The 14934-nt window shown below is 42.8% G+C and overlaps 1 protein-coding gene across 2 annotated transcripts; it reads right to left on the bottom strand.

The window, feature by feature from the left end:
- Positions 1-2566: 2566 nt before the first annotated feature.
- LOC110504538 (ras GTPase-activating protein-binding protein 1) lies at positions 2567-11177 on the bottom strand. Of its 2 annotated transcripts, none has more exons than XM_021583300.3 (12): positions 10856-11177; positions 8588-8704; positions 8268-8349; positions 7855-8028; positions 7640-7730; positions 7284-7377; positions 5174-5408; positions 4694-4795; positions 4284-4398; positions 3896-4024; positions 3494-3603; positions 2567-3341 (listed from the first exon to the last, which is right to left on the bottom strand). In XM_021583300.3, exons 2-12 carry the CDS (start codon positions 8680-8682, stop codon positions 3099-3101), a joined length of 1470 nt encoding a protein of 489 aa, XP_021438975.2. In that variant the 5' UTR covers positions 8683-8704; positions 10856-11177; the 3' UTR covers positions 2567-3098. The 2 variants fall into 2 exon arrangements, with proteins under 2 accessions (XP_021438975.2, XP_090076169.1); XM_090220043.1 differs by having other exon boundaries at positions 8476-8704; positions 10856-10958.
- Between the last annotated feature and the right edge of the window lie 3757 nt (positions 11178-14934).

The following is a 14934-nucleotide window of genomic DNA, read 5'->3' on the forward strand; positions in this document are numbered from 1 at the left end:
CAAGAAGAAAGCCATTTCTTAAAGATATCCATAAAAAGTGTCGTTTAAAGTTTGCCACAAGCCACCTGGGAGACACACCAAACATGTGGAAGAAGGTGCTCTGGTCAGATGAAACCAAAATTGAACTTTTTGGCAACAATGCAAAACGTTATGTTTGGCGTAAAAGCAACACAGCTGAACACACCATCCCCACTGTCAAACATGGTGGTGGCAGCATCATGGTTTGGGCCTGCTTTTCTTCAGCAGGGACAGGGAAGATGGTTAAAATTGATGGGAAGATGGATAGAGCCAAATACAGGACCATTCTGGAAGAAAACCTGATGGAGTCTGCAAAAGACCTGAGACTGGGACGGAGATTTGTCTTCCAACAAGACAATGATCCAAAACATAAAGCAAAATCTACAATGGAATGGTTCAAAAATAAACATATCCAGGTGTTAGAATGGCCAAGTCAAAGTCCAGACCTGAATCCAATTGAGAATCTGTGGAAAGAACTGAAAACTGCTGTTCACAAATGCTCTCCATCCAACCTCACTGAGCTCGAGCTGTTTTGCAAGGAGGAATGGGAAAAAATGTCAGTCTCTCGATGTGCAAAACTGATAGACATACCCCAAGCGACTTACAGCTGTAATCACAGAAAAAGGTGGCGCTACAAAGTATTAACTTAAGGGGGCTGAATAATTTTGCACGCCCAATTTTTCAGTTTTTGATTTGTTAAAAAAGTTTGAAATATCCTATAAATGTCGTTCCACTTCATGATTGTGTCCCACTTGTTGTTGATTCTTCACAAAAAAATACAGTTTATATCTATATGTTTGAAGCCTGAAATGTGGCCAAAGGTCGCAAAGTTCAAGGGGGCTGAATACTTTCGCAAGGCACTGTATTTCTGTTTTTCATTTTTAATACATTTGCAAACATTTCTTAAACAGTTTGTGTGTAGATTGATGAGGGGAAAGATAGTTTCATCCATTTTAGAATAAGGCTGTAACATAATAAAATGTGGACAAGGGAAGGGGTCTGAATACTTTGCGAATGCACTGTAAGGCCTCTACTAGAGGAGTGCCACTGCTTCCGGTCTTCTGCCTTTTGGGGGATGTTATCTCCTTTTCCACAGCTCTTTGCCAGGTTTACTTTTGGCGGCCACACTTCCTTTTCTAATAATTAAAAAAAATATAGGAAATTTACTGAAAATATAAAACTTAAACATGAGCTGAAATAACATATCCCAGAAATGTTCCATAAGCACAAAAAGCTTATTTTTTTAAAAACGGTTGTGGAAAATGTGTTTACGTTCCTGTTTGTGAGTGTTTCTCCTTTGCCAAGGTAATCTATCCACCTGACAGGTGTAGCATATCAAGAAGCTGACTTAACAGCATGATCATTACACAGGTGCACTTTGTGCTGGGGACACTAAAAGGCCACTAAAATGTGTAGTTTTATCACAAAACACGATACCACAGAGCGTGCCATTGGCATGCTGAATCGCAGGAATGGTCACCAGAACCATTGCCAGATAATTAAATGTCAATTTCTCTACCATAAGCCGCCTGTTTTAGAGAATTTGGTAGAACATCCAACCGTCCTCAAAACCGCAGACTACATGTAACCACACCAGCTCATGACCTCCACATCCGGCTTCTTCCCCTGCGGGATCATCTGAGACCAGCCATCCGGACAGCTGATGAAACTGGGTTTGCGCAACCAAATAATTATTTCAAACTGTCAGAAAACGTCTCAGGGAATCTCATCGTCCTCACCAGGCTCTTGAACTGTTCAATGGCCACTGGCACAGTGGAGAATTGTGCTCTTCGTAGATTACGTCTGGTTTCAACTGTCCTGGGCAGATCGTGTATGGCATCATGTGGGAGAGCAGTTTACTGATGTCAACACTGAGTTGTCCATGCTGGGGTTATGGTATGGGTAGGCATAAACTACAGACAACACAATTGCATTTTAAAACAGATACCCATTGTCATGACATCTGCCACCATCACCTCATGTTACAGGATAACTCATCCATGTTGCAAGGACCTGTACACAATTCCTAAAAGCTGTGGCCTGCACCCTCAGACGAGTCACCCGTTGAGCATGTTTTGGATTCCCTGTATCGGTGTACAACCGCATGCTCCAGTTCCAGACATTATCCATCAACTGAACAGCCATTGGAGAGGAGTAGGACAACATTCCACAACCAACCTGAGTAACTATGCAAAGGAGACGTTGCGCTGCATGAGGCTAAATGTGGTCACACCAGACACCGACTGGTTCTGATCCACACCTCTACTTTTTAAAAAGGAACCTGTGACCAGACGCAGGCGTCTTCAGTCATGTCAAATCCATAGATTAGGGCCTAATGAATTTATTTCAATTGATTGATTTCCTAACATGTAACTTAACATTTATATTCTTGCAGTGTATATAGGGGCAGTTTCCCAGCCACAGATTAAGGCTATACCTGCACTTAAATTAAAAACTCAAATGGACAATCTACCAAAAACCTCCTTAATCTGTGTCCAGGAAACAAGTCCATAAAAAGCAGCACAATGTATACAATACAAAAGTCAGGTTTAAAACAGTAAATAATGTTTATTCAGTTCTCTCATCAGCTGATTGGTATTGTCATGATGAAGTGCATCAGTGAAAAGGCAGACAGGACTTGTTACATGCTCGATAATAACCATTCACAACCATGATTCAATTTGGCAATTTAAAATAAAACCATACTTGCATTTGACCTGAAAAGACAGTGGTAGCGATACACAGGACTGCCCAGGCAGTACTTACACGTTCCTTTAAGAAACAGGGAGAGAACGCTAAAACCAAACTGGGCTGTTCCAATTCAACTAGTTAGTTTAGACTCTTTACTTTCTTTCCACAAATTCAAGTTCGGGACGTAAAAGACGAGGAGAAATGCCCAGATCATGTCAATGTCGGGAGAAAGGAGAGATGGATCACATTCCAGAATCCCAGGGTAGAAAACAAAAAGAGAACGGGATGGAGGGAGGGATGGAGAAGCCATCTTTGTACAATACTCGAGTCGGGGCGACTGACATCAGCAGTTGTAGCTGGCATGGTACATTAGACCAACAGAGTGATGTTCACTGACGAGGTCCCATGTAGCGACCTCCTTCACTGGGTCCAGTACCTCGTCCAGAGCCAAAGCTGGGTTTCTGTGTCATGCCACCCCTGGTGGGGGGGCCTCTGGGCCCTCCTATCCTCTCTCGGGGCCCTCCGGGGCCACCTGGACCTCTGGGGCGGATGTCTCGCCGGTCCCCTTCCCGGGCGGAGCGCGTCTTTTTTTCCTCCACGTTCAGTCGGATGTCTCCTCTGAACTTAATGGGCTACAGAGGAAAGAGGACTGTCAGTACACATTCATTCATGTGATCAAAAACAACTAAAGATCAGAGTGAATCCAAGGCTTAACAAAGTGGAGTTAAATTCATCAAATCAGCATGGGACTTGGTAATGAAAACATATTGAAAATAATTCTTACCCGGTTGCTTAGGATTTTCTGTACAGGTTCAAAATCGTCAAACACCACGAAGCCAAAGTTGGGAAGCTTCCCTCCGCTGTTGATCCGTAGCTCAAGCACAGAACCATACTCTGTAGGAGGAACCAGGTCATAGAAAAATTACAAATCAACCATTTCAATTCATTACTTCACTAGCTGCAAAACATGTATCATATTCTGTGGCAGGGACACAGATCATTTAACATTACAGAACAATTATTTTAATCAATTATTTCAAACCCTTTTTACAGGTCATTGGGGGTGATTAATGAAGACCGGCCATCTAAATCTGGCACTTCGACACCCCAGCAGTCAGTTGAAGCCATACAAATCCATACATTAACACTTTTTTTTACAGACCGTTTAAATAAAAATGTGACATACGTTGGAAAAAGTCCTTGAGCTCTGCCTTGTCCACATCATGGGGGACGTTTCCGACGAAGAGCTGGTGAGCGTCTGGATACCTCACCACACGGCGAACCTCTGACGACTCTCCCTGCTCTCCTTCCCGCACTGCAGACAAGAGGCATGAGCGATCACTGTAGTAACAGACATGCAACTCTATCCACATGTCTGATGCTTCCTCAAACAAACCAGACCAACACAGATCGGATTACATTCAATGTAGACAGCACACTGTAGCAAAACATTTTCAAAACAGATTTTAAAATCCGTTCTTATTGGATGACGTCAGGTAGTACCGCCCAGTTTCACTTCATTTCAAAACGTTTTCTACATCCTAAACATGACCCAGCTGTCTGGTGGACGGTACCTCCTGGTCGGGGTCCTCTGACTGGTGGGGGGCCGGGCCTTGGTTCCCGTGGTCTCTGGTCTCCTCTCGGTTGTGTTCTCTGTGCTGCGGCTTCGGTTTTCACCTCCACCCTGGGCTATAAAGCGCCAAGACAAAACGACAAACCAGACTAGAAGACCAAGACAAGACTTCAAGCTACATAACCAGTTGATTGAATGTGTTCATTGCCCTTTTAAGAGGAACCTTCATTAAGAAGTCAACAAATGTGTTTCTTATACCTAATAGTTGTTCTTCAACTGGAAGGATACATCCTAGATACGTAATAGGAGATTTTAGCCCTCTTAGTAATCAATGTAGTACATGTGGTTGTTTCTTCTCCTGGTATTTAATAGATGATTTTTACATTGAGAAAAGTAACAAAGTTAACGTACCGTTGCCGAGGGGACTTTGACGACGTGGGGGGGGATGCCAGAGACGGGGACAGCGCCGCTAGGGGGAAGGTTCTTACTGGTGACAGACGCCCAGGAGAAAGGCTGGAGGAGAGACCAAACAGACACTATTATATTAAGCTGAACGAGGTCTGGTAGCTGTACAGAGAAACCACTAGAAGCAAGGTAAAACTAATGAACAACATCAAGAGGCAAAAAGAAAAAAGGAATTCCTCAGCAATTGCTAATTTTGTAAATAAACTATCAAAGCTGATTGTCATGCAACCAAAATGGTTCTTAAACCAAAACAGAATAGGTGTAGACAGGTCACACATGGGATTGCCTAGTGACCTCAGCATTGACAGAGGATAACCAGCTAAAAACACAGCATCCAGAGATGATTAGACAGCCAGGTCTCACATGGAAACCTGACAACCACGTTGACATGACCATACCGTAGCCAAAATGAGGGTTGAGCCCTACCCGGTTATCTTCAGCAGCAGGTGCAGGGGCAGGGTCAGCAGTGGCAAAGGGCAGGGTTGAGGAGACAGGACACTTCTCTGCCTGCTCCTCTGTAGTGTGGTGTTGCTGCTGCTGGGTCTCTGGCTCCAGGACCGGTTTTCCATCCACCACGTCTGGATCTGGCTCCGCCTCAGGTTCAGGTTCTGGCTCTGGGGTTACAGCCACCTCCTCCTCCACTAGCCCCTCTGGCTCGGTGCTGAAATAGCCCAGACACAGATCTAATAATAACCTCGAGCATATTCTGGCCATAGACTTCTCAAAGAAAATAACATTCTAATTTGAGATTGGGAACAAGGAGAATATGCATTGCAGCATGCTACCTTCCATGTTACTCTAACAAAAACTCTGGTGAAAAACAGTTAAGGGGTGCCGACTAACGGAGACTAAACTGTAGGCTAGAAAAATCATGTTGCACTTATTTGGTAAACCAACATTTTAGCATTAGTGCCTTCTTCAGCGTTATGATGCATATTACCACATTATGCCAAAATGGTGGTTCTCTATCTACACACGTAGACACCTGCTCAAACACCTCATTTCAAAATAATTTGCATTCATATGGAGTTGGTCCCCCCTTTGCTGCTATTAACAGCCTCCGCTCTTCAGGGAAGGCTTTCGACTAGATGTTGGAACATTCCTGCGGGGACTTGCTTCCATTTAGCCACAAGACCATTAGTGAGGTCGGACACCGAGGTTGGGTGATTAGGCCTGGCTTGCAGCAGGCGTTCCAATTCATCCAAGATGTTCGATGGAGTTGAGGTCAGGGCTCTGTGCAGGCCAGTCAAGTTCTTCCACACCGATCTTGACTAAACAGAGGAAAGGGCCTTCCCAAAACTGTTGCCACAAATTGGAAGCATAGAATTGTTTAGACTGTCATACGGGTAAGATTTCCCTTCACTGGAACTAAGGGGCCTCGCCAAAACCATGAAAAACATCCCCTGACCATTCCTCCAAACTTTAGTTGGTACCATGCAGTCAGGCAGGTAGCATTCTCCTGGTATCCGCCAAAACCAGATTTGTCCATTGGACTGCAGACGCTTAGCATTTCCCATCGTGATCTTGGAAACCCTATTTCATTAAGCTTGTGTGGACTACCAATTAGCAACTGAGTCATTGTTGCTCCTAGACCTTTCCACGTCACAATAACAGCACTTACAGCTAACCGGGGCAGAAATTTTACAAACTGAATTGTTGGGAATGTAGCATCCTATGACAGTGCCACGTTTAAACTCACGAGCTCCTCAGTAAGGCCATTCTACTGCCAATGTTTGTGTATGGAGATTGCATGGCTGTGTGCTCGATTTTATACACGGGTCAACAACTGGTGTGGCTGAAATGGCAGAATCCACTAATTTGAAGGTGTCCACATACTTTAGCTAGCTCTCAGTATTCACTCACACAGAACTAATATAGTTGCAACATGTAAAGTCTTGGTCCCATGTTTCATGAGCTGAAATAAGATCCGAGAAATGTTTCATAAATACAAAAAACTTATTTCTCAAATTGTGCACAAATAGTCCAATAACAATTTAAAAAAATGTTAATGGCTAGGCTAAATTAAATGAGAATGGGCTAGATTGCGATTATATTTGAAAACAGCCGTTTCATTTATTTAAAATGTTCATGCAAATGGTCCATAGGACAGGTAATTAGCAACAATACACAAATATTAGTGGGAATTGTGTTTTATTACCGCGTAGGAGACCTGTTCTAAGCATATAAATTAATATCATTTTTCTTTATAGCAGGGATGAAGACGCAACAGGCAATGTTTTTGCTTTCCAATAACCCCTGTCAGTGTTGGTATGAGAACACTGTTCTACGTGATTACAATTGAACAGGGTCATTTCTATTAGGATTAATTACAATAATCCAAATGTGGCTGAGCACCGTTGGTAGAGGTCCTAATGCGTTACACCCCCATATCCGACACTCTCACTAGCATACCGTCACTATTATGAAGGGCATGTTTTCCACCACTCATGCGCCAGTAATACAGACTTAACATTGAGGATTGCTGATCTAGTCAAAACTAAGATGATATTAAGAGAAGATGGATGAGTTCCCTTACCATGGTGTCTGTTCGTAGAAGCCCGCAGCCTCTTCCTGGTTCACCTCTGGTGACGGTACCCTCTCCTCCATCTCCTCCACATCCTCGTCAGACTCTGAAACGTCAACATGAGTCCCATTTACAGACGTTTTGGGGCAGAATCAAATACCCATTCCATTTTAGTCATTTAGCAGAGGCGTATTATTCACTAGTGTTGACCCATATGCAAGGTAATGCATGAGTAAAAAAAAAAAGCACTGCGATGGAGTTCAATAAGAGCAACACTTCTAACCATGATGTATTAGTCATGAGAAGTAAATGACATATGAAACAACCAGCCAACTGTAAAGCAGCTTCCTAATCTTTAACAGGCTCACCTTCAGGGGGTTCTGAGTCAGAATCCCCAAACACTTCGTCTTGGTAACGGAATACATCGTTGTGAACGTAGAACTTGTTTGCTACAGTGCCCTGAAACACCAACGTCACTGAATTTTAACACAAAATTAACCCGATAGCTGAACTGGACCACACTAACGCAATAATGAAAATGTTTCAAGGACAAATGTTCATCTATACAGTTGGAAGGACCTACCTCAGGGGCCAGCACGAACGTCTGCATGAATTTGCGCATGGGCTGCATGTCGTTGGACAGCTCCCCCATCACTTGCACCACCACGCCCTCGTTCAAGGTCGCATGGGCGTCCACGTGTCTGATCTTGGTGTGGCAGTCACGAAAGTTCAGCGCCAACACCTTTTTATGGATCTCCTTTTCACATAAATAAAAGACATTGATGAGAATCTCAAACTTAAGGGTTAGCCTTGTATCAGAATGCCTAACTGACAATACATTAGCCATCTTTAATAACAGTGACAGAGCAACGTCATAAAATCATGAGTGGATGTGTCACATTGGATATTTGACAAATTAAACCTATATTACTGCTTCACTAAGGTTTCATTAAGTATTGCAGACATAATTTAGGGAAATTGTTTTGCAGCACGCACCGACTGTCCGTAGACCGCTTCAACTGGTTTGCCATTGTTGTCCAGACCTCCATGTACATAGGAAGAGTTCTTCCCATAAAACCTAAAACAAGTTGAAAAATAAGTTATTTATTGTATTAGAGGCATAGATATCCCACTAATATATGAAAGCAGATCATGGAATAGATACTGGTGTGGGACGAATTCTCTAGTACTGTATTGGCTTTACCTGTGCAGGTAGTCAGGTGCCTGGTTGAGTAGTGTGTAGTACTGTATTGGCTTTACCTGTGCAGGTAGTCAGGTGCCTGGTTGAGTAGTGTGTAGTACTGTATTGGCTTTACCTGTGCAGGTAGTCAGGTGCCTGGTTGAGTAGTGTGTAGTACTGTCGGACAAACTCCCGCCCGACGAGCTGGGCACTTGGCTTCTCCATCACCATTTCCTTGGTCAGCTGGAGAGAACTGAAAAGGGGACAAGGTGTAGTTGTCATCATGGTGTTGATAATTGACTGGGTGGTGAATAGCAGTCTGATCTCAAATTAAATTGGGTAGGTTGCAGACAAATGATCTGTACCCGTTCTGGTCACCATCCGTTTCTGTTCAGTCTGAAATCCCACTAGCCATATAGTCAAGCTACACTAGATTACCAAATGTATGTGGACACCTCAAACTTCACCCCCTTTGCTGCTATAACAGCCTCTACTCTTATGGGAAGGCTTTCCACTTGATGCTGGAACATTGCTGCGGGGACTTGCTTCCATTCAGCCACAAGAGCATTAAGGCCTGGCTCACAGTCAGCATTCCAAATCATCCCAAAGGAGTTAGATGGGGTTGAGGTCAGGGATCTGTGCAGTCAAGTTCTTCCACACTGATCAACATTTCTGTATGGACCTCGCTTTGTGCACAGGGGCATTGTCATGCTGAAACCGGAAAGGGCCTTCCCCAAACTAATGCCACAAAGATGGACGCACAAAATCGTATAGAATTGTATGCTGTAGCATTAAGATTTCCCTTCACTGGAACTAAGGGGCCTAGCCCGAACCATTATTCCTCCACCAATCGTTATAGTTGGCACTATGCATTGGGGCAGGTAGTGTTCTCCTGGCATCTGCCAAACCCAGATTTGTCTGTCAGGCTGCCAGATGGCGAAGCGTGATTCATCACTCCAGAGAACGCATTTCTACTGCTCCAGAGTCCAACGGCGGCAAGCTTTACACCACTCCAGCCGATGCTTGGCATTGCACACAGTGATTTTAGGCTTATGTGCAGCTGCTCGGCCATGGAAACCCATTTCATGAAGCTCCTGACAAACAGTTATTGTGCTGACGTTGCTTCCAGAGGCAGTTTGGAACTCGGTAGTGAGTGTTGCAACAGAAGATATACGATTTAATGCGCTATGCACTTCAACGGTCCCATTCTGTGAGCTTGTGTGGTCTACCACTTCACGACTGAGCCGTTGTTGCTACTAGATGTTTCCACTTCACAATGCCAGCACTTACAGTTGACCGGGCAGAAATTTGACAAACTGATTTGTTGGCATGCTATGACAGTGACATATTGAAAGTTAGTGTGCTCTTCAGTAAGGCCATTCTACTGCAATTGTTTGTCTATGGAGATTGCATGGCTGTGTGCGAGATTTTATACACCAGTCAGCAACGGGTGTGGCTGAAAATATATACACACACACACACATATAGCCAATCATGAGTCAAATGCAGTCCGAGGACGTTACAGGAGGCTGTGCAAGAGCATAAATCATTTGCATTCCAACTGGTCTACTGTTAGCTAGCTAGAAATCTAGTCAACCAAGAACTGGTTTCAGTTCATAGTAGTATGAAATTCCTTGTGGGAGACAAAATGGGTCACCCAGACCCACCCTGCTAAGCTAGTTACCTAACGTTAGTTAGCCAATAGTGTCTATACCTAAAAAATAAATAAACAAATAAAGGCCAAGATGCAACACCGGTCACGCCACAGACAGAATAATAAAATAAAAATATAGAAATTACGTTTGTGCCCTTCAGAAAAAAAAGGGTATTTATTTAGTTGTCCAGACAACTATCCTAATAGCCAATCAGCTGACAGCTGGAACTAGCTTCGACATCTTTCATTAGCAGCACGTGCGGCGAAAAGAACGCTGCTGGCTAACTGGCTAACTTTTCCCCGTTAAGATTTTAAATTCAGCTAACAGTCTAAAACGGTTCATCTTCGACAAACTGATATTGTAAACATTTCAACAAAGAGGCGTTGGATGGTAAAACATTTATTTTTAAATACACCGCTAACTGGGCAATCATGTCTCGCTAGCTGTTCCATTAGCTAAACTAAATAAAATCAGGAAAGGCCTTTCTTTCAACCATCGGATTAGCTGACTATTTAGACAGTCAATTTGGGCATAGGCCGACTGATTAAACCCACGTCAACCGACGCAATGTCACTAGTCACACATTGAATAAATGAAGACACGAATTTTCTAGATGGAGTGGTGTTCGTTAACACAACTCCAAGATGGATTTTTAGCTTCATCATGCGAACTAGCGTTCACGTTAAGATTACGGGTATTAACAGCAGCGGATATTTATTTAATCGTACTACACAGGGTATTGTACTTACCAGCAGGCAATTGTTCAAATCGTTAATAAAGTGACTTCACTGAATCACCTCCGCTCTGCCAGGCGGTAGCTAGAATGATTGTTCTAGCAGGGCACCGCACAACGTGTTCGGCTGCTCTTTTACCGGTCTCAACTGTGGGACATGGACAACCTACCGTGATTTCCCCCCCCCCCCCCCCCCGAGATATATGAACCAATTAATATACGGCGAGAGGAACTGTGTCACCAATCAAATGTTTGTATTCTAAGCAGTTTAGTCTACAACCAATTGTTGTGGAGTATGTGTTTACCTGTCGTTCTAAATGTAGCCAATAGGAGACGTCGTGGATTCCGGTTAAAGGCACGCTTGGTAAGAAATTTGACGGCGCAGCAGCACGCCGGATCATGGCCCCGAACTTAATTGTCAGGGGTATTTTTCGTTGCACTTGGTTCAGCTCCGGCACACATTTTTAATTTAAGCTTTATTTTAAGAGGAAGTCGTGCTGAGACTAAGGTCTCTTTCAAAGATGTGTCCACATAGCCTTATTTCTATTACAGCATATTGGATGACTGGAATATAATTAACAGTCACCCAGTTCAATCTACCATCAATAGGTTTAGGCTACCACATGATACTCAAATTGTCCCTATACCCATCACGAGGTTGCTACAACCTAGCCTACGAATGAACGTTCACAATTTAGGTGCACACAGGCCGAGAGATATGAGGTGATAGACAAAGACATGTACTACCGCCTTGCACACTAGCCTGTATCTAGCTGATATAGTGCATGGTTTCCCAAACTCAGTCCCCGTGCACAATTGTTTTTTTGCCAAAACACTACACAGCTGATTCAAATAACCAATTCAGCATGAAGCTTTGATGATTTTAATCAGCTGTGTAGTACTAGGGCAAAAAACTGGGGCAGGACCAAGTTGATTACACCCTATATCAGTGTTTAATCATTAGTCCCAACAGTTTCTATGGGACAAATTCAGGTATGTTAATCCCCATTACACTCCGTTTAATTAAAAGTTTTTCAACACAATTGGCAGAATGAATACACCCCTGATCACACACAAACAGTTCACTTTCATAGCCACAAAAAACAGGTTGTTGTATTCCTTCTCGCATCTCTGCACTCCTCATCTCAACTTTTTCCCCCCTCGCTTGTGAACTTCAGTGCACAATACATCAGCTGTCTGACCAGGTGAAAAAAACCTTTCAAAGCCAAGCCTTCATATCATAACCGCTACATACAACTTACATCATTGTCACCATATTAGCTAAAGTAACCTCAGTCAACATAGCTAATAGATCTAACATGTTAGTAAACCCGCTCTAATCATGCAGTACAGTCAGTAAGCAGTTTAGCAGTTACACTGGCGGGCTCCGGTGGCAATACATTTGTAAAACCAAAAGCTTACCTTGACTTGGAGTTCCAGTGTTGGATGGTCAGCCAGCTGGTTAACATAACATCCCTCTGAGCAGGTTGTTAGAGTAGGCTAAACTAGATATTTAGCTAGAAAATGTAGCTAGCTGAGTGAAAACTCTCCCCTCCATTTTTGAAAAAAATATTTGTTCAAAACTATTATATTTCTAACTTTTAGTCAACTACTCATGTTATGCAGTACTAGGCTAGCTGTAGCTTATGCTTTCAGTACTAGATTCATTCTCTGATCATTTGATTGGGTGGACATGTCAGTTCCATCAAATTTCTCTTTGCTTACTTACAAGCCCTTAACCAACAATGCCGTTCAAGAAATTGTAACGATGTGTGCTGAGAGTCAGGAAGTGAGTGTTTTAGTAAATAAACGCACAGTAAACCAAGAAACACAGACATGAAACAGAAACAATAACACCTGGGGAAGGAACCAAAGGGCGTCATACATACATACATACATACATACATACATACGAAAAGTAATCAGGAAAGTGATGGAGTCCAGGTGAGTCTGATGACGCGCAGGTGCGAGTAATGACAGATGTGCAGCATAATGAGCAGCCTGGTGACCTAGAGGCCGGAGAGGGAGCACACATGACAGAAATAGAGTTAAGAAAATATTTACTAAATAAACAAAAGTAAAAATAAAAAGTAGCACATGCTGCAAGAGCTCTGATAGGTTGGAGGATGTCCTCCGGAAGTTGTCATAATTATTTTTGTTACTATGGAAGGGGATGAGAACCATGAGCCTCCTAGGTTTTGTATTGAAGTCAATGCACCCAGAGGGCAGAAACTAGCTGTCCTCTGGCTACACCATGGTGCTACCCTACAGAGTGCCGCTGAGGCTACTGTAGACCTTCATTGCAAAACAGTGTGTTTTAATAAATTATTTGGTGACGTAAATATATTTTGTATACTTTTACCTAAATGTTTCACGATGGTGCTTGCCTTCATCCTCTGAGGAGCCGCCACTGATCAATACACATCAAACACATCAATAGATTATACATATCAATGTACACATTTGACATTGTCATTTAGCAGACACTCTTATCCAGAGCGACTTACAGTTTAGTGATTTCAAACACCATTCTTCAGTAAAAAGGTCTTCAATCAGCCTTTTGAATAGTGCAAGAGGCACCAAGTCATTCAACTTAAGAGAGCCTTGGAGATCATTCTACAAGTAAGGTGAAAAATAAACTAAAAACAGATTTACCTCTCAGTGGACATAGTGGATCTCCAGAGTTAGCTATTCCTGAGACCAGGTCTGGTATCTCGTACGTCTGTAACAGTGGAGTAAAGTACAGTGGAAGATATACAAGAGGCCTCTGTAAACAGAGTGCAACGCATCGATCTACAAGACTTCAAAAGAGGGCCAGTTTACTTTCTTATACAGAATGCAGTAATGTGTCCTGAACCCATCCAGTCATTGACTGAAGCCATCGCCCTTAATAAAGCATAGCGCGCGAAGATAAACAGTGTCCAATGGCTTCAATACAGTGAGGTGAAGCTGTTTTTCGGCACCAATGGAATGAACCCAAAACTGAAACTTCTGCCCAAAAGGTGCGACAGGCGAGTTAAATCAAGCGTGCCTATAAATTCTAGAGAAGTTATGCATTCATCCACTAGGTGGCGACACAAATCCACCCAGAACTCTTCATGTGACATGGCGTCTGGACTGAACTGTAACCGGTAAGGGTTATTCTCAATCCCTTAGTTCTATGATTATGAATTTGTGTTCATCTGATGGTTGACCACTCATATGGAACCTTATCGTATATCGGAAGTTTTGCCCAAAGTCTATCAAATCATTTGCTCTGGGTCATCTTCCCTCCATTCATTTGACTGTCATGATTATTTTTGTTGTTGAAGATATTACATTTTGCTAAAACTTTCTAGGTTGGGTTATTAATGCATCCTGTGCAGTGGCGAACCGTCATTCAGGGCAGCGCCCCACCTGTTTTATATACAAAATGTTTTCCTTGTTTTGCATGTTATTTTGGCATTAATACACATATCAGTTTGCAAACAATGTAAAAAATTATAATAATATAGTTGATAAAGATGCATACAAACATGGTCTCTTTTTTGCTTTCTTGAGTAAGGCAGCTCCAAAATGCAGGTGTTTCAGCCTAACTCAGTGCTTTCTGTGGTGGTGGGGCAGCCAGCGGAAAATACGGAGCGTATGGGTTTGTAATGTTTTCTAGTTGCGCCTTGATTGGCTCAATGTTCTGTCACTCATAGAGACACTAAGTCACCGCACAATCTACTGCGAGAGCACGGAATTTCAGGCCCATCCAAGAAGGCTCAAGGTCATTGGCCACAGATAAAATGATGTCAATTCACGTAATATCTTTCGTAGCTTTGATTGGATGATCATGTCAACATCATACTTTCAAAATATTAGCTTTCAATCATGAATCAAGTCGACAATCTACTGGCAAATGCTTTTCAATTTGTCATATGAAGATAAATTATAGATAAAACGTATCGGTGCTCATCGTCCATTGGACATGAACATTACACAACCAGTTGTAAATATCTAATTCAACAATGAGTGGTTTGTAAGGAATCAGTGGCTAACTGCAATCATTTCAAAGCTATCAGTAGCCTGTAATTCAGTGGAGTGGGTGTGTGGTCCAAGTCTGGGTTTAAG

The sequence above is a fragment of the Oncorhynchus mykiss genome, chromosome 25 (genome assembly GCF_057628025.1).
Source record: "Oncorhynchus mykiss isolate SJ-2025 chromosome 25, ASM5762802v1, whole genome shotgun sequence".
Lineage (NCBI taxonomy): Eukaryota > Metazoa > Chordata > Actinopteri > Salmoniformes > Salmonidae > Oncorhynchus > Oncorhynchus mykiss.

Excerpts from the sequence above, each read along its gene's own strand:
- LOC110504538 (XM_021583300.3), bottom strand. The coding sequence starts at position 8,682 with ATGGTGATGGAGAAGCCAAGTGCCCAGCTCGTCGGGCGGGAGTTTGTC. Across the intron at positions 4,399-4,693 it reads TCAAAGTCCCCTCGGCAACG|CCCAGGGTGGAGGTGAAAAC; the intron begins GTACGTTAACTT and ends GGCGCTTTATAG. Across the intron at positions 3,342-3,493 it reads AGAAAATCCTAAGCAACCGG|CCCATTAAGTTCAGAGGAGA; the intron begins GTAAGAATTATT and ends TTTCCTCTGTAG.